Source organism: Pogoniulus pusillus, chromosome 29, assembly GCF_015220805.1.
Source record: "Pogoniulus pusillus isolate bPogPus1 chromosome 29, bPogPus1.pri, whole genome shotgun sequence".
Taxonomy (NCBI): Eukaryota; Metazoa; Chordata; class Aves; order Piciformes; family Lybiidae; genus Pogoniulus; species Pogoniulus pusillus.
Genome location: NC_087292.1, coordinates 3,294,095 through 3,312,058, shown reverse-complemented (window position 1 = coordinate 3,312,058; position 17,964 = coordinate 3,294,095). Strand labels below are relative to the sequence as shown.

Below are 17,964 nucleotides of genomic sequence, written 5' to 3'. Positions count from 1 at the left end.
CTGCTATCATCAATAAATGGGCTTCTGCATGATTCACATTGAATCATCTGGAGACCCTCGTGGCTGGCCCAACAGCATGCTGGTCTGTGGGCTTGTTTACCGTGGTCCCGCAGCAAGCAGTGATAGCAGGCAGCGATAGCAGGCAGTGATAGCAGGCAGCAATAGCAGGCAGTGATAGCAGGCAGAGATAGCAGGCGGCAATAGCAGGCAGTGATAGCAGGCAGTGATAGCAGGCAGCAATAGCAGGCAGTGATAGCAGGCAGAGATAGCAGGCGGCAATAGCAGGCAGAGATAGCAGGCAGTGATAGCAGGCAGTGATAGCAGGCAGAGATAGCAGGCGGCAATAGCAGGCAGAGATAGCAGGCAGCGATAGCAGGCAGCGATAGCAGGCAGCGATAGCAGGCAGCGATAGCAGGCAGAGATAGCAGGCAGGGATAGCAGGCAGCGATAGCAGGCAGAGATAGCAGGCAGCGATAGCAGGCAGCGATAGCAGGCAGCGATAGCAGGCAGCGATAGCAGGCAGGGATAGCAGGCAGCGATAGCAGGCAGCGATAGCAGGCAGGGATAGCAGGCAGGGATAGCAGGCAGAGATAGCAGGCAGCGATAGCAGGCAGCGATAGCAGGCAGCGATAGCAGGCAGCGATAGCAGGCAGAGATAGCAGGCAGGGATAGCAGGCAGCGATAGCAGGCAGAGATAGCAGGCAGAGATAGCAGGCAGGGATAGCAGGCAGCGATAGCAGGCAGCGATAGCAGGCAGAGATAGCAGGCAGAGATAGCAGGCAGGGATAGCAGGCAGCGATAGCAGGCAGCGATAGCAGGCAGCATTAGCAGGCAGAGATAGCAGGCGGCAATAGCAGGCAGTGATAGCAGGCAGCATTAGCAGGCAGAGATAGAAGGCAGTGATAGCAGGCAGCGATAGCAGGTAGTGCAGCCTGCCACAGGGATGCAGCAGAATCACAGAATAATTGAGGCTGCAATAGACCTCCGAGTCCAGCCTAGGACCCAACACCACTACATGGACCAGACCATGGCACTGAGTGCCACAAATCTTTCCTTAAACACCTCCAGGCATGGCAACTCCACCACCTCCCTGGGTGGAGTCCAACCCAGTGCCTAATGACCCTTTCTGTGAGGAAGTGCTTCTTAACATCCAACCTCACAGGCTCACAGGATATCAGGGGTTGGAAGGGACTCAAGGAGATCGTTGAGTCCAAACCCCCTGCCAGAGCAGGACCATACAATCTAGCACAGATGAGAGGAACACATCCAGACAGGCCTGGAAAGTCTCCAGAGAAGAAGACTCCACAGATGTTGAAGCAAAGCCTGGATGGGGCACTTAGTGCCATGGTCTGGTTGATTTGCTAGGGCTGGGAGATAGGTTGGAGCTTGGATGAGCTTGGAGGTCTCTTCCAACTTGGTTGATTCTATGGTTTAGCAGCACCCTTGGCAGAGTTAGGGAATGGTTGGACTGGATGAGCTTAAAGAGTCATTTCCAACAGAGAGATTCTCTGCTTGTGTAGTTCTGTGAATCTGCATCAGAGTGATGCCTGCAGCTGGAGGAGGTGGTGAGGAATGGGGACTGTGGAGGTGTGTGCTTCCTCTTTGGGTGAACTAACATCTGCTGGGGACTTACAAACCCACTACTAAAGATGTGGAACAGGAGCACAGAGGGAAGCAGAACTCAGCCTTCCTGCAGGTCTCCTGCTGCCCTGCTGTGCTCCTAACCTCCCCAGCATGGCTGCCTGTTGCTGAGTGTTGTGCAGGCCCTTCCAGGGCACACTTGTGTTGGTGCAGGAGCTCACTTACTCCTTCTCAACCACATTCCCCCAGTCAAAATCCTGAGCAAGTGAAAATGAGTGTTGAAGGGGCTGGGAACACTTCAAAGCCAATTTGTTGGTTGTCTGTGACTGGCTGTTAATAAATCCTTCTGTACAGTGTTTATCCACCTCTCCCCTCCTAATGCATTGGCCCTGCTGGATCTCTCTGTGCACCAGGAGGCAAATCAATTTCCATTCCTAGGACCCAGAGCTGCTGACATGGAAAATCAGCACAGCTCCAGTTCTTGGCATGGGGCTTTGGGAATCCCAGGTGTGAGTACAGCACCATTGGCATCCTCCTGGAGAGGTGGTGCCAAAGGGGTCCACAGGCACCCCACAGTGAGCACTGGGACATTTCCCTTGCTGACCCCAAATGACCTTCTCCTGGCACCTGAACTAATGATAATGAACTCATAACCTTTCCCTGCAGCTCCTTTGTGCCTCTGCTGTTTGTGTGCTGGAGAAAAGCATCAAAACCCTCTTCATGCAAATGTGATCATATAGTCATTGAATGCACATGCTGGGGGCTGGAGGTGACCTTTGGACATCATAGAATCATAGAATCAAGTAGGTTGGAAGAGAGCTCCAAGCTCAGCCAGCCCAACCTAGCACCCAGCCCTGCCCAACCAACCAGACCATGGCACTAAGTGCCCCAGCCAGGCTTGGCTGCAACACCTCCAGCCACAGCCACTCCACCACCTCCCTGGGCAGCCCATTCCAATGCCAATCACTCTCTCTGCCAGGAACTTCCTCCTAACATCCAGCCTAGACCTGCCCTGGCACAGCTTCAGGCTGTGTCCCCTTGTTCTGGTGCTGGCTGCCTGGCAGCAGAGCCCAACCCCACCTGGCTACAGCCTCCTTTTTGTGCCTTCTTTTGTCTGTGAGTCAGTGGCACAGGTTGCCCAGGAAGGTTGTGGATGCTCCCTCCTTGGAGGTGTTCAAGGCCAGGCTGGATAGGACCTTGAGCAGCTTGGAACAAGGTGATCATTAAGGTCCCTTCCAACCCAAACTGTTCTATGAATCTATGACTTTTGAGGCTGTATTTGATCTGCTACTACCCAACTAAACCCTGAAGTGTCTACAGCAGTGAGCTTTTGCAGGGAAAACCTTGTTAGTGAATGAGGAATGGCACAGAGCCCGTGGTGGTTTGTGTCATCTGGGTGATTAAGGTGGAATGGATCACCCCAGCCTACGTATTTCCTTGTACCTTACCAGGTATAAATGTTCTCTCTCAGGCTCCTATTTACCATTGGATGTTATTTGACAGGGCAAATATTTACCTGCAGTAATCCTGCAAATCTCTCTCCTCCTCACTGTGGATAATGTGGCTCTCAATCGATGCTTGGCTGCAGCTCCTGGGTCCTCCTGGATAATCACACAGAGCATGGGGCAGGGGAGAATTGGGGGCAGTGGACATTGGCCATGTTGCCAGGGAGAATGGTTTCCTGGGCCTTGGGTCAAGTGATGCCCTCCATTATCAATGCCAATGCACAGTGGGGAGATGGTTGTTGGCTACCTGCGCAGCATCTCTCACACAAGGGCAGCTGAGGGGAAGGGCAGGAGATGTACTCCACACCTGTAGCTTCCTCCTGAATGCCCTGCATGGTGGATCTGTGACATCTGAAAGATAGCTTTGGCTGAATCTCAGATGGTCCCTCAGGAGCTGCTCTGCATTGTGATATGGAATCATAGAATCATAGAATCAACCAGGTTGGAAGAGAGCTCCAAGCTCAGCCAGCCCAACCTAGCACCCAGCCCTGCCCAACCAACCAGACCATGGCACTAAGTGCCCCAGCCAGGCTTGGCTTCAACACCTCCAGGCACAGCCACTCCACCACCTCCCTGGGCAGCCCATTCCAGTGCCAATCACTCTCTCTGCCAACAACTTCCTCCTAGCATCCAGCCTAGACCTCCCCTGGCACAACTTCATAGGATCACAGCTCACAGGATGTTAGGGGTTGAAAGGGACCCAACAAGATCATCAAGTCCACCCCCCCCCCCCGCCAGAGCAGGACAATCCTATCTAACACAGATCACAGAGGAACACACCCAGACAGGCCTTGAAAGGCTCCATAGAAGCAGACTCCATGACCTCCCTGGGGAGCCTGTTCCAGTGTTCTGTGACCCTTACAGTCAAGAAGTTCCCCCTTGTGTTGAGGCTTGTGTCTCCTTGAGACTGTGTCCCCCTGATCTGTTGCTGGTTGCCTGGGTGAAGAGACCAACTCCACCTGGCTACAGCCTCCCTTCAGGTAGTTGTAGACATCAATGAGCTCTGCCCTGAGCCTCCTCTTCTGCAGGCTGCACACCCCCAGCTCACTCAGCCTCTGGATGTCTCCTAATCTTAGGTCAGCTGCATGTGTGGAGCCACCCAGGCATGGCACAGGAGGGGTTGAATGGATCCAGACCGGTGGTGAGCACTCCCAGGGTCAGGCTGGATGATTTTGTTGCTGAGTGGCTTATGGGAGCTTGCCAGGGCTTGAATTTCATTGCAGTTCAAGAGGAGGTACCACACAGGAGTGAAAGGTGAAGCAGCAGCAACGTTGAGTGTGGATTTGAGTCTGATGGCAGAGAGTGTGCAGGGTCACTGTGCCCATCAGGCCATCTCACAGCACAGAGGTGAGGGACAGGCAGGGAAAGTAATTCCTGGAGCACTCAAGGGTTGATAGCCCTGAAATGTGCTTGCAGCAGAAATGAGCCAACTGCCACTGACAGGTCATTCCCCAAGGCCACCTCCTGCCTGAGAGCCTTCTCCTTCACTGGGTTTTGTGTACTACAAGGCAAAGAAATGTCTGGGCTCGGCTTGCATGAGCTAGAAGAGGGAATCTGAAGAGGGAATCTGGCCCAATGCTTTGGATCTGTCAGTGAGAGCTGGGAACAGGCATCTCCATTCCCATCCCTGCACACCCCACCAGTCTCAGGGGTAGCAGTGGCTGGGTGCAAACACATCCAAAGGGGTCCTAAAATCCCTGAGGGATGTGGCCTGGCTTTCTCCAAAGCAGACAAAGAAACTCCCTGGCTGAAGCTCCCTGCAGCTGCCCTGCTGCCTGCTCCCAGAGCAGCCCTGAACCCACCCAGCCTGCAGGGCTGCAGAGGAGCTCTGGCTCCTGCATCTCTTGCCTGACCTTCCCCCAGTGCTGCCTGGTGCAGCCTGCTGATAAGAGCAGAAGAAAAGGGGGATTGTTTCTCTCCCTTGTTCCTTTGTGAGGGCCATTTGTGCTGTTAGAGCAAAGAGAAATGCTTGCTGTGAAAATGCTCAGTGCTTGCTCATTGCTGCTGGTTGCTCCTTACTTCTCTCCTTGACCCGCAGTAACTTTCAGTTGTAGCTTCAGGGCGTGTTGAGAAGATGCTCACAGCTTGATGAGCTTATCCAGCCATATAAAATAAGATCTTGTTTTACTGTTAAACCTCAGGCTTCCCGTGCCTGGGACACTGGAGACAGAGGCTCTTTGCCCTGTAAAGCTTCTCTTCTCCAACTGCTGCTTCTTCTGCACCCACAGACAGCACCTGGGTCCTGGTCAGCACAGATGTGCTCAGGGTGTGCACAGTTGCTGTGACCTGAGCATGCATGCAAGAAACAGGGATTCCTGTCCTCCATCCTCCAGTACCTCTGCTCCTCCTTGCTGGCCAAAGCTACCCTGGAGGGCTCTGCCATATCACCCTCTGTTCTCCATCATCCTGCCCACAGGGACTTGCTCCTGCCTACTCCTTAATTCTCTCCCAGCCTCACTGCTCTCAAGATCTTCTTCTCAGCCTTTTCCTGCTGCTCAAGCTGCTGTGTCCTTCCCTATGTGGGTCATCTACAGATCCTGGGGCTTATGGGTGCCTCCTGTGCATTGCTGTCTCCCTCTCCAGACCACCAACCCTGTGGTGAGAAGCAGCATTGGCAGGAGGCTATGCTGGGGTGTCTCCAGGGGCTGCTGGTGCTCTGGGGGGCACAGGATGTCCCAGCTGGTGCCACTGCAGCTCTGGCAATGGGACTTTGCTGTGCAAGTCACTCAGTGCCCCCCCACCAAGGGCTTCAGCAATTCTGACCTTCTAGAATGCAAGTAATGCATCCTCAGCCCTGTGCTTGTGAGCTAGGAGGGAGCAGCTGGCCAAATGCTTGCTTACTCTGACTCCCTTTGGTCCTGGACGTAGCTTGAGTGTCACCTTGCTGGGACCTAGAGCCTTTCTCTCCATTCCAGACCCTTACACATTTCCCTGTGCCAAAGGTGCAGGCTTAGGGAGCTGTGGCCCAGCACAGGGTGATGAAAGGGTGGCGAGGAAGCTTCATGGCATGAGCACATCAGGATGGAGCATTTCCTCATCTTCCCACATCAGCCTCCCCTCCACCCCTCTGTCCTCTAACCCAAATCTGTAGGTGGATGGAGACAATCCAGGGACCCCTGTTCAAATATGAGTTTCAAGAAGGGAAAGTTGTTTTTAGGTATGATTTAGCTGTTGTTGGAGGTTGGTGGTACCTGCTGCAATGGCATACCTGTGGCATGGCTCTGCAAGCATGGGACACAGCCCCTGTGCTGTGCTCAGGGCAGCTTGGTCCATGCCTGCTGGGTGCAGCATCCTACAGCACAGCTCCTGCAGCTGGGACATGGAGAAGCACAGGGAGCTGAGGGCAAGGAGAGGGCCAGAGAACAGTCACACTGCCCCTCTCTGAGAGCACTTGGCCAGAGAACAGTCACTGTCCCCTCTCTGAGAGCACTTGGCCCCATCCCACTGCAGGCAGAGGGGCAGGGGTTTGCCACCCCAGGCAGCACCCAGCTGCCCTGCTGCCCCGAGCAAGAGAGGGGCTTGCAAGAGGAGTTTGTTGTTCCAGCTGATTCCAGTGCTGTAATTTGAAGAGGAATAATGTGCAGCCACAACCACTGTCATCTGCTTGACAGTGGAAAATCCTGGATCCTTTTTGTCTCCTGTAATGGGCAGCCCTTTAGCAGCTTCTCTGGAGTCCTGGTGGGATGAATGACTTCAGAGCTCCTGGCTAATCTCATTTGTAATGTATCCTTAGAAGGCATAATTGGCTGTTTCATTTAATTCGAATTAACATAAGAATAGGAAATACAATCTGCAGGGTAGCTCACATGGTGCTGGAAAGGAGAGTTGGCTGCTTGAGGACAGGGCTGCTGCATGCCCACTCTGAGGCCACCCTTCATGGGCACCGAGACCTCACCTCAGATGTATCACAGTATCACCAAGGTTGGAAGAGACCTCACAGATCATCAAGTCCAACCCTTTACCACAGAGCTCAAGGCCAGACCATGGCACCAAGTGCCACGTCCAGTCCTGCCTTGAACAGCTCCAGGGACGGCGACTCCACCACCTCCCCGGGCAGCCCATTCCAGTGCCCAATGACTCTCTCAGGGAAGAACTTTCTCCTCACCTCCAGCCTAAATCTCCCCTGGCACAGCCTGAGGCTGTGTCCTCTTGTTCTGGTGCTGGCCACCTGAGAGAAGAGAGCAACCTCCTCCTGGCCACAACCACCCCTCAGGTAGTTGTAGACAGCAATAAGGTCTGCCCTGAGCCTCCTCTTCTCCAGGCTAACCAATCCCAGCTCCCTCAGCCTCTCCTCGTAGGGCTGTGCTCAAGGCCTCTCCCCAGCCTCGTCGCCCTTCTCTGGACACGCTCAAGCATCTCAATGTCCTTCCTAAACTGGGGGGCCCAGAACTGAACACAGCACTCAAGGTGTGGTCTAACCAGTGCAGAGTACAGGGGCAGAATGACCTCCCTGCTCCTGCTGGCCACACCATTCCTGATGCAGGCCAGGATGCCACTGGCTCTCTTGGCCACCTGGGCACACTGCTGGCTCATGTTCAGGTGGGTATCAATCAGCACCCCCAGATCCCTCTCTGTCTGGCTGCTCTCAGCCACTCCAACCCCAGCCTGTATCTCTGCATGGGGTTGCTGTGGCCAAAGCGCAGCACCTGGCACTTGGCCTTATTATGTGTCCAAGGGCAGGCCGTGTGACAACAAACCACCCTCCTTTCCCACCCTTCCCAGTGGCTATCTGCCTCATCTGCCTTCCCTATCTCCCCAGCAATCTGTTTCAAGCACAGCCAGAATAAAGGTGCTTTGCTGGGGGACGTTGGCGGCGGCGCTTGGGCTGGCAGGTACCCGCTCCCCGCCGCGGGCATTGGGTATTGTCTGATCTGACTCCGCTTGTGCGCAGCCTTGATTGTGATTTTGATACCTCTGCACAACGCTGGAGCTATCTGGAGAGCTTTGTGCTCGAAACAGGTCTTTGGGGGTTGTGGTTTGTGCTGTTGTTGGGGTTGGGCTGTGTGGGGGGGGTTTTTTTTCCCCTTCTCCCTGGGTGGAATAGAAGAGAGAGGCAGAAGGGCGCAGGGGGCGAGCAGGGCGGTGTAAAAACCACCTCAAAAGCCCTCCAGCGAGCTGCTCAGCAGCAGCACAAGGAGCTGGTAGGTCTGAAGACAGCTTTAGGAAACTTTGAGTGGGTTTGTACATAATTTTGTTAAGTAGAGCAAAGCCACTTGCTTGTATACCTGATGCCTCAGCTAAGCCAGCTGGAGGAACAAGTTTGCTCTGCAATGATGTATTTAAATCCCTTTCTGTAAAGCATGCAGTGAAATCCTCTTAAGTCACTGGGAGAGAATGGAGGCACCTCCAGGAGTGTAGCCCAAACAGAAACCAAGCTGTTGGATGTATTAAATGGGATCTAACTGTCTCCTGTTGTGCACATCCACTGCCATCCCCCTCGTAATACTGCAGCCAGACAGAAGCTGGCTGGGAAAATAGTTGGGCTTGAATTTCCCTTGAGCAATAACCATAGGGATGGAAGCTATCAGCCCAGCCTACCTGCTGGTTTTTCTTTACACACTTGGATTTCCCTACAGCCAGGGGGAATCTCAGAGGCTCACAGGATGTTAGGAGTTGGAAGGACCCAAGGAGATCATTGAGTCCAACCCCCCTGCCAGAGCAGGACAATACTAACACAGATCGCACAGAAACACATCCAGACAGGCCAAGAAGCAGACCCTGCAACCTCCCTGGGGAGCCTGTTCCAGTGCTCTGTGACCCTTAGAGTAAAGAAGTTCCCCCTTGTGTTGAGGTGGGACCTCCTGTGCTGCAAGGAAACATCAAGGGTTGGATGGGATAGGACAAGAGGAAATGGCCTCAAGTTGTACCAGGGGGAGTTTAGGTTGCACCTGAGGGACAATTTCTTTCCCCAAAGTGTTGTCAAGCCCTGGAATGTGGGCATGGCATACTGCAGATCCTTCCCTCTGCTGCAGCAGGATGGTGGCAGACAGCATAAACACAGTGGGGCAGAAATTGTCTCTCCTCCTCCCCAGCAAAACTAAGATACAACTGCTCAGGGCAGTGGTGGAGTCCCTATCCCTGGAGGGCTTGGTAAGCCCTGGAGATGTGGAGCTGAGAGACATGGTCAAGTGGTGGCCTGGCAGTCCTGGGTTGGCAGTTGAACTTGATGATCTTAAAGCTCTCTTCCAACCTAAACCATTTCATGATTCTAAGATGCTCAATGCCTGCTTTTTTCTCATCTCTTTTTGCAGTGGGGCAAGAGGATGGAAGAAAAGGGAGTTAAAATTAGCAGAGGATGAGGCTCTTGCAGCCCCCATTTTGGAGTGCTGGTGGGCATCAAGTTCTGCCCAGGGAAGCACTCTTGCCCTTGTATCCAAGAGAGCCAAAGGCATCCTGGGGTTCCTCAGTGCTAGGGAAGTTCTTCTGCCCCTCTACTATGCCCTAGTGAGAACACATCTGCAATACTGTGTCTAGTTTTGGGCTCCCCAGTTCAGAAGAGACAGAGACCTGCTAGAGAGAGTCCAATGGAGAGCCAGAAGGATGATTTGGGGACTTGAGCATCTCCCCTATGGAGGGAGCCAGAGAGGGACAGAGGCTCAAGCTGTGGCAGGGCAGGTTTAGGCTGGATGTTGTTAGGAAGTTGCTGTCAGAGAGAGTGATTGGCATTGGAATGGGCTGCCCAGGGAGGTGGTGGAGTGGCCATGGCTGGAGGTGTTGCAGCCAAGCCTGGCTGGGGCACTTAGTGCCATGGTGTGGTTGGTTGGGCAGGGCTGGGTGCTAGGTTGTGCTGGCTGAGCTTGGAGCTCTCTTCCAACCTGCTTGATTCTATGATTCTTTTTGCTGGTCAGCAGCAATAAGGAGCAATGGATACAAACTGGAACCAAGAAGGTTTCACCTTAACATGAGGAGAAACTTCTGTACAGTGAGGATGGCAGAGCCCTGGAGCAGCCTGCCCAGGGAGGTTGTGCAGTCTCCTTCTCTGGAGCCTTTCCAAACCCACCTGGATGCATTCCTGTGTGAACTACCTTGTGTGATGCTGCTTGGCAGGGAGGTTAGACTGGATGATCTCTGGAGGTCCCTTCCAACCTCTAAACTTCTGTGATCCTGTGATTTTGGGCTGAGGAGGAGAGCCCCTCTGCTCTGACAACCCCAGCCAGAGATGGAATGTTCCCACTGCAAGCACTTCCACCGATGCACAGACACCTCCTTGCTCCCTGCTCCTCCCCCCCTCTGACTGCTGCATTCCAATTCAGCATGAGGGTTCTCTTAGCAGGGCTTTTCTCCCCACAGTCTGGAGTGATGAAGAGCAGTCCAAGTGTGAGCTCTGGGCCAGTGGATAAATAAAGCCTGCTGTGCTGAAGTGAGCTCTTAAACCAATTATTAAGTCCAAAATCCCACCATGAGTGCAGGTGATCTGGGAAATTTAGCTTCAAATCCATCTGTGTCATACTCTGGCTGCAATAACATGTGTGACAGTAGCTGTTTGGAATAGGTCTCCCCTGCCAGAGACTCATTATATCCTGTGCTGATAATTAACAGTTTGGGATTCACACTCACAGTCTGAAGCAAATCTGTTTGGGTCTGCACAGGTGCAGGAAAATCTTCTCTCTCCATTTAACTTGGAAAGCTCAGAAGTAAACAAGCAGCAGAAAAATAGAGGAAGCAGAAGGAGTGCCAACGGCACTGTGGTCACCTCCAGCTTCTCCAAAGGGAATCTGGATGAGGACACAAAGAGAGCTGCAGCACCTCCTGTGTGAGGCCAGGCTGTGAGAGTTGGTGTGGTTCAGCCTGGAGAAGAGAAGGCTCCAAGAGACCTTCTCTTGGCTTTTCTGCAAGATCACACAATCCTGGAATCTTCTGGGTGGGAAGAGACCTTTTAAGCTCATCCAGTCCAACCAACCCTCCACAGTCAGCAGGGACATCTGCAACTGGAGCAGGTTGAGCAGAAACCCAAACAGCTTCACCGGGAATGGTTCCAGGCATGAGGCATCTCCCACCCCTCTGGACAACCTGGGCCAGGGTCTCACCACCCTCAGTGTCAAACATTTCTTCCTTCTCTCCCTTTTTCAGTTCCAAACCATCACCCCTTGTCCTGTCACAACAAACCCTGCTCAAAACTCTGTCCCCAGCTTTCTGCTCAGCCCCTTTAAGCACTCTGAAAGGCCACCAGAAGGTCTCCCTGCAGCCTTCTCTTCTCCAGACTGAACCCCAACTCTCTCAGCCTGGCCTCACAGCAGAGGGCTTCCAGCCCTGCCAGCATTGCTGTGGTCTCCTCTGCTTCCACTCCAACAGGTCCCTCTCTGTGCTGAGGACTCCAGAGCTGGCCCTAGTGCTGCAGGTGGGGTTTTCACAGAGCTGGGCAGAGGGGCAGAGTCCTCTCCCTGCCCCTGCTGCCCACCTCACTTTAAAGGGGTGTTCAGGAAGGCTGGGCATGTCCTCTTTATCAGGGAGTGCAGTGATAGACCATAGAAATACCATAGTGATAGGGTGATGGACAATGGCTTCCAACTGGAAGAATCTTGATTTAGGTCAGATATCAGGAAGAAATTCTTTCCTGGGACAGGTTGCCCAGGGAAGTTGTGGATTTTAGGATTCTAGGATTTTTAAGGTCCCTTCCAACCCAAACTGGGGCACTTAGTGCTATGGTCCAGCTGACTGGGTAGGATGAGCTTGGAGGTCTCTTCCAACCTGGTTGATTCTATTCCATTCTATTCCATTCCATTCCAACCATTCTATGAACCTATGAAATGGCTGTGCTCCTTTATGGCACAGCTCACCTGCCTGTGGTCTCAGCCTGGAGAGTTCTGCTCAGTGTTTGGGGAGCTACAGATGTGCCAGAAGGCTGTAGCATGAGAAAGGGGGGCAGTGACAATGCCCAGTCTGAATCTGAGGTCCCCAGTGGACACTACATTGTCTAATGTCCTACTTAGATACAACCTGCTGGTGTCTGGGACTGCTGATGTCTTAATTACTGAAAAGGACAAGCAGCAATGGGTGTTAAGTTGCAGCAAAAGAGGTTCTGCCTCAACACAAGGGAGAACTTCTTGACTGGAAGGGTCACAGAGCTCTGAAACAGGCTCCCCAGGGAGGTTGTGGGGTCTCCTTCTCTGGAGCCTTTCCAGGCCTGTCTGGATGTGTTCCTCTGTGGTCTGTGTTAGATAGGATTGACACAGGGACCCTGCTGGCCAAGAAGGCCAAGGGGATCCTGGGGTGCATTAGGAGGATGTGTCCAGCAGAGCAAGGGAGGTTCTCCTGCCCCTCTGCTCTGCCCTGCTGAGACCTCATCTTGAATCCTGTGTTCAGTTTTGGGCTCCACAGTTGCAGAGGGACAGAGATCTGCTGGAGAGGTTCCAGCAGAGGGCTGCAAGGATGATGAGGGGACTGGAGGGCATGGCTGATGAGGAGAGGCTGAGGGCCCTGGGGCTGCTTAGTCTGGAGAAGAGAAGACTGAGAGGGGATTTGATCAATGTTTCTAAGTATCTGAGGGCTGCCAGGAGTGGGGGGGACAGGCTCTGCTCACTGCTCCCTGGGGTAGAACAAGCAGCAATGGGTGTAAGTTGCAGCAAAAGAGGTTCTGCCTCAACACAAGGGGGAACTTCTTGACTGGAAGGGTCCCAGAGCCCTAGCACAGGCTCCCCAGGGAGGTTGTGGAGTCTCCTTCTCTGGAGCCTTTCCAGGCCTGTCTGGATGTGTTCCTCTGTGATCTGTGTTAGATAGGATTGTCCTGCTCTGGCAGGGGGGTTGGACTCGATGATCTTCTTGGGTCCCTTCCAACCCCTAACATCCTGTGAGCCTGCAAAAACATAACCATTTTCACCCAGAGATACTTTTGTGTTTGCTACAGAGCTCTCTTTGCTGAAGCAAAATGTCTTTTCCACCTTCTAGACATATAATGGCCAGAACGAGAGCAACGAAGACTATGAGATCCCTCCCATAACACCTCCCAATCTCCCTGACCCTTCCCTCCTGCACTTGGTGGACCACGAAGCTGGATATCACTCTCTGTGCCACAGCCTCCCTCCGAACAGCCTGATACCAGCCTACCCCTACCAGAACATGGACCTGCCAGCCATCATGGTCTCCAACATGTTAAGTCAGGATGGGCATCTTCTCTCCAGCCAGCTCCCCACGGTCAGTGACTTTCTCCTCTTACTCTCTTTGATTGCAGCCCCTCTGTACTTTGAGTCAGGAGTCAACTGAATGCAGCAGGATGTTAATGATGAGATGTTTGGACTGAGGGTTGGGAGGAGCTGCTGGCACAGCCCAGCCTTGCAGCACTGCTGCCCACCAAGGCTGGGGTGTGGCGGTGACACTTCAGTCACCTGCGTGGCCATGCTTATGGTAGCAGGTTTGTGTTTCGGGTTTGATGCCTTCCTGAGCCTTGGTAACCACTCAAAAGCAGGGGGGAGGTTGTTGTGCAAAGTGCAGGTTCTCCATCCCCCGTGTGAAGGTAACCAGCCAGAGCCTGTAGTGCACAGGATCACAGCATGTTAGAATCATAGAGCCATAGAAGCAGGCAGGTTGGAAGAGAGCTCCAAGTTCAGCCAGCCCAACCTAGTACCCAGCCCTGCCCAACCAACCACACCATGGCACTAAGTGCCCCAGCCAGGCTTGGCTGCAACACCTCCAGCCACAGCCACTCCACCACCTCCCTGAGCAGCCCATTCCAGTGCCAATCACTCTCTCTGCCAGGAACTTCCTCCTAATGTCCATCCTAAACCTCCTATGGCACAGCTTGAGGCTGTGTCCCCTTGTTTTGTTGCTGGCTGCCTGGCAGCAGAGCCCAACCCCACCTGGCTACAGCCTCCCTTCCCATTCCAATGCCAATCACTCTCTCTGGCAAGAACTTCCTCCTAACATCCAGCCTAGACCTCCCCTGGCACAGCTTGAGGCTGTGTCCCCTTCTTCTGGTGCTGCTTGCCTGGCAGCAGAGCCCAACCCCACCTGGCTACAACCTCCCTTCAGGCAGCTGCAGACAGCAATGGGCTGTAGACAGCAATTAGGGGTTGGAAGTGACCTCTGGAGATCTTCAAGTCCAATCCCTCTGCTCGAGTGCATAGCCTCTGCAGCCCACACCCTTTTTTCCTGCTGGAAGATGAGCCCCCAGCCCATCAGCCCTGTGCCTTGCTGCCAGGATGCCCCCAGCAGCACCAACAGGAGAAGCCTGGATGCTCCATGAAGGGAAACGCTCTCCTATCGATTTCAGGTGGGAACAAGATCCCTCCTTACGCTCACACACTCAAATTGCCTCTTGGCTCACGCTGTGGCAAGGGGATACCTTGTGAGGTTTCAAATGACTCTTCTGGAGGAGCAGCTAAGGCAGGGATAATGAAGTGAAGTGCAGCTCGGGGAAGAAACTTCAGGGCTAATTAGACCTTGCGACGCTTCCGTAGCAGCGGCAGCACCGAGGGAAGGTTGGGACTCGATTTTGACAGCAGTGTTGAATTATTACTGCTGCTGTTTAATAATATTTTTCCCTCTTTAGCAGATTTAGCCCCCTGGTTAGTTTTCCATGTGTTTTTTTTCCTTGCCTGAGATCATTGATTTGCAGGGATGCTGTTGGCTGGCATCGATATCAAGCAGTTAATTTCGCTCTAAGGAGCGTGGCCGGAGCCTGCCAGCCCGGTGCTGGCTGGAGAGCACACAGTGTTGATTGCTTGGATAGATAATGGTCTGAAAGGTGGTGGCATTTAAATATTTCATTGGGATATTATGTCTTTGCCTAGGAAAATCCCAAGGCTTTCCAAGTCTTGCTGTGTCTCCCAAGCCTCATTGTTAACGGGCTTAAGAAAACCTACCCCGTCCTGCCCATCAATATTGAACGCCAGCCTGGCGCGTTGGAATTAAGCCTCACTTAGGGCTCTGTGTTAGCTTTTGGGTTCTTGGGATTAAAACATTCATTTCTGAGACAAAAAAAAAAAAAAGAGATGAAATCCTTTTCCCTGCCTTCATTTAAAGCACAGCCCCTTTGCCTGACCCCTATTTTCATAACCCGATCGTTTTCCCCCGTGTTGATTGTCTCATTTTCTGAGGGCTGGTAGTGCCCTTATAAATCACTTCCTAAAATACCTAAGGAAACAAGAAGGGTGGGATTTATTAAGCAGCTTCTCTAAGTCTGGAATCGTTTCTTTTGGAGGAGTCCTTGGGAAATGTTCTCCTCCTTACTTTATGGGGCTGTATTACAAATGCAGCCTCGCCACCGTAAATCAGGGCTGAGGCGGGGAAGATAAGAAGGGGGCTTAGTGGGCTGTAAATGTAGAGTGGAGAGATTAAGATTTGTTTGCCCCTTAGCAGGAAAATAAAAAGCCCAGTGAACCCTGAATTTTACAGCCAGGAGTGAGTTGAAACTCTTCAGTCTTGAGGAGAAACTCTAGGAGCTGTAATACGTCTTCGGTGGTCCCAGCAGCAAAGGGAGAGGACTGCGGTGCAGTCTCAAGGCAGAGTTAGATCCTGCCTCACCCTCCTGTCATGTCAAAGCCTCTTTTCTCTGCCATCAGCCTTCCAACACCTTCTAGTCCTCCATCTCAGACACCCAAATGGCAGAATCAGAGAATTGTTTCAGTTGGAAAAGCCATCTGAGATCACCGAGGCCAACCATCAGCCTAAGATTGCCACTAAAGCATGTCCCAGAGTTTGGTCATCACTTCCAGGGACAGTGACACCACCACCTCCCTGGGCAGCCTCTTCCAGTCCCTGACCACTCTGGCAGGAAAGAAATGTTCCCTAATATCCAACCTACAGCTCCTCTGGCACAATTTCAGGCCCTTTCCTCTCCTTCTGATGCCTGCTACGAGTCTCCCCAGAGTCCAGCACCAGCCAGTGGGCAGCATTTGTCCCACAGCTAAGTGTGTGACTCCTGTGGGTGGGAATGGGAGCAGTGCATTCACCTGGGGACACAGCAGAATCCCAGGGACAAAGCAGAGGTTTAGCTCCTATGGTTGATACCACAGGACTTGGGGACACTGGTGGGTGAAAAGCTGGACAGGAGCTGGCACTGTGTGGCTCACAGCCCAAAGCCAGCTCTGTCCTGGGCTGCAGGGGCAGGGAGGGGACTCTGCCCTTCTGCTCTGCTCTGCTGAGACCTCCACCTGCAGTGCTGGGGCCAGCTCTGGAGTCCTCAGCACAGACAGGGACCTGTTGGAGCAGGGCCAGGGGAGACCACAGCAATGCTGGCAGGGCTGGAAGTGCTCTGCTGTGAGGCCAGTTGGGGTTGTTCAGTTTGGAGAAGGTTCCAGGGAGACCTTCTGGTGGCCTTTTAGCGCTTAAAGGGGCTGATAGGAGAGCTGAGGAAAGACTTCTGAGCAAGGTTTGTTGTGACAGGACAAGGGGTGATGGTTTCAAACTAAAAGAGGGAAATTAGACTAAAGAGAAGGGAAAACAATTTACACTGATGGTGGTGAGACCCTGGCCCAGGTTGCCCAGAGAGGTGGGAAATGCCCTATCCCTGGAACCATTCTAGCTCAGGTTGTTTGGGTCTCTGAGCATCTTGTCTAGCTGAAAATGTCCCTGCTGAGTACAGGAGCCTGGACAAGAGGAGGCTCAGGGCAGAGCTCATTGTTGTCTACAGCTACCTGAAGGGAGGCTATAGCCAGGTGGGGTTGGGCTCTGCTGCCAGGCAGCCAGCAACAGAACAAGGGGACACAGCCTGAAGCTGTGCCAGGGCAGGTCTAGGCTGGGTGTTAGGAGGAAGTTCTTCCCAGAGAGAGTGATTGGCATTGGAATGGGCTGCCCAGGGAGGTGGTGGAGTGGCTGTGGCTGGAGGTGTTGCAGCCAAGCCTGGCTGGGGCACTTAGTGCCATGGTCTGGTTGGTTGGGCAGGGCTGGGTGCTAGGTTGGGCTGGCTGAGCTTGGAGCTCTCTTCCAACCTGCTTGGTTCTATGATTCTGTTCTATGATACAGGAAAAATAATCAAAGCTCTTTTCCTTGGAAGAAGAATGGCTTTTGCCCACCATGAACTTCCCAACGTGGGCAAGCAGCTGCTGAGCCCCCCAGGGATCTGCAGGGAGACCTGCTGGGCTGTGACCACACCAGAGGTGGGCCGTGGGGGCCGTGGGACACGGAGGAAGCAGAGGAGGGGGAAGAGAAATGCCATGGTTGTCAGTGAGGTGAGCTGCCTGCTGGGCTAAGGAGCTGCTAGGAATAAATGAGACTTCAGAAGGGATTTGGCAGAACATCTTTGACAGAAAGTAAGGGCAGCCAAGGTCAGAGCCTGAGAATCTCCCAACGCAGTGCAAATGTATTTCCATTAATATTAGGCTGTGGCTGAGCAGGCTGGGGGTGTCTCTGCCTGTCAGGAAGGAGAGTGCTGGGGCCTGGCTGCTGCTGTGGGGTAGAGGGAGCCCAGAGCTGCTGGTCAGAGGGACACCTCTGCCTGGAGCCCATCATCGCTGTGTGGGAACCCCAAAACTTGCTGCTTCTGCAGACCTGGCCAGAGGCTGTTGCTGTGCTGGGACATGCTGAAAAAGCAGCCTGTTTCCCTATGGCTGTGGGGCTGCAGGGCCCCTGCTCTTTGCTGCTCTGCCAGGGCCAGGGGAGATCAGGGCAGAGCTGTGTGTGTCGTGGAGGGAGCAGTGTTCCTGGTCCTGAGCAAACACTGCCTTTGTATCTAAAGGTTGACTGGAGAGAGCATCATCTGCCCCTGTATCTGCATCCTCCTGGTGCTCCTCACTACGAGGGATCTGTGACTATGTTGAAGGCACTGATGTGTAAAGGTGCTCACACTGTCCTGCATCTGGATCAGAAAAACCCTCAGTACCAATCCAGGCTGGGGGATGAAGGGCTGGAGAGCAGGCCTGTGGAGAGCAACCTGGGGATGATGGTTCATGAGAACCTCAACATGAGCCAGCACCTTGCATTCCCAGCCCAGCCCCAGCTGTGT

The 17,964-nt window shown here is 53.3% G+C and overlaps 1 protein-coding gene across 4 annotated transcripts in view; it reads left to right on the top strand.

Moving 5' to 3' along the window:
* The window catches only part of TOX2 (TOX high mobility group box family member 2), a 205,531-nt gene that overhangs the window by 118,419 nt on the left and 69,148 nt on the right, over positions 1 to 17,964 (top strand). For all 4 annotated transcript variants that reach the window (XM_064167699.1, XM_064167696.1, XM_064167698.1 and 1 more), the window contains exon 3: positions 12,972 to 13,217. In XM_064167699.1, coding sequence (XP_064023769.1) covers positions 12,972 to 13,217 — 246 coding nt within the window. The remainder of the gene's footprint in view (positions 1 to 12,971; positions 13,218 to 17,964) is intronic.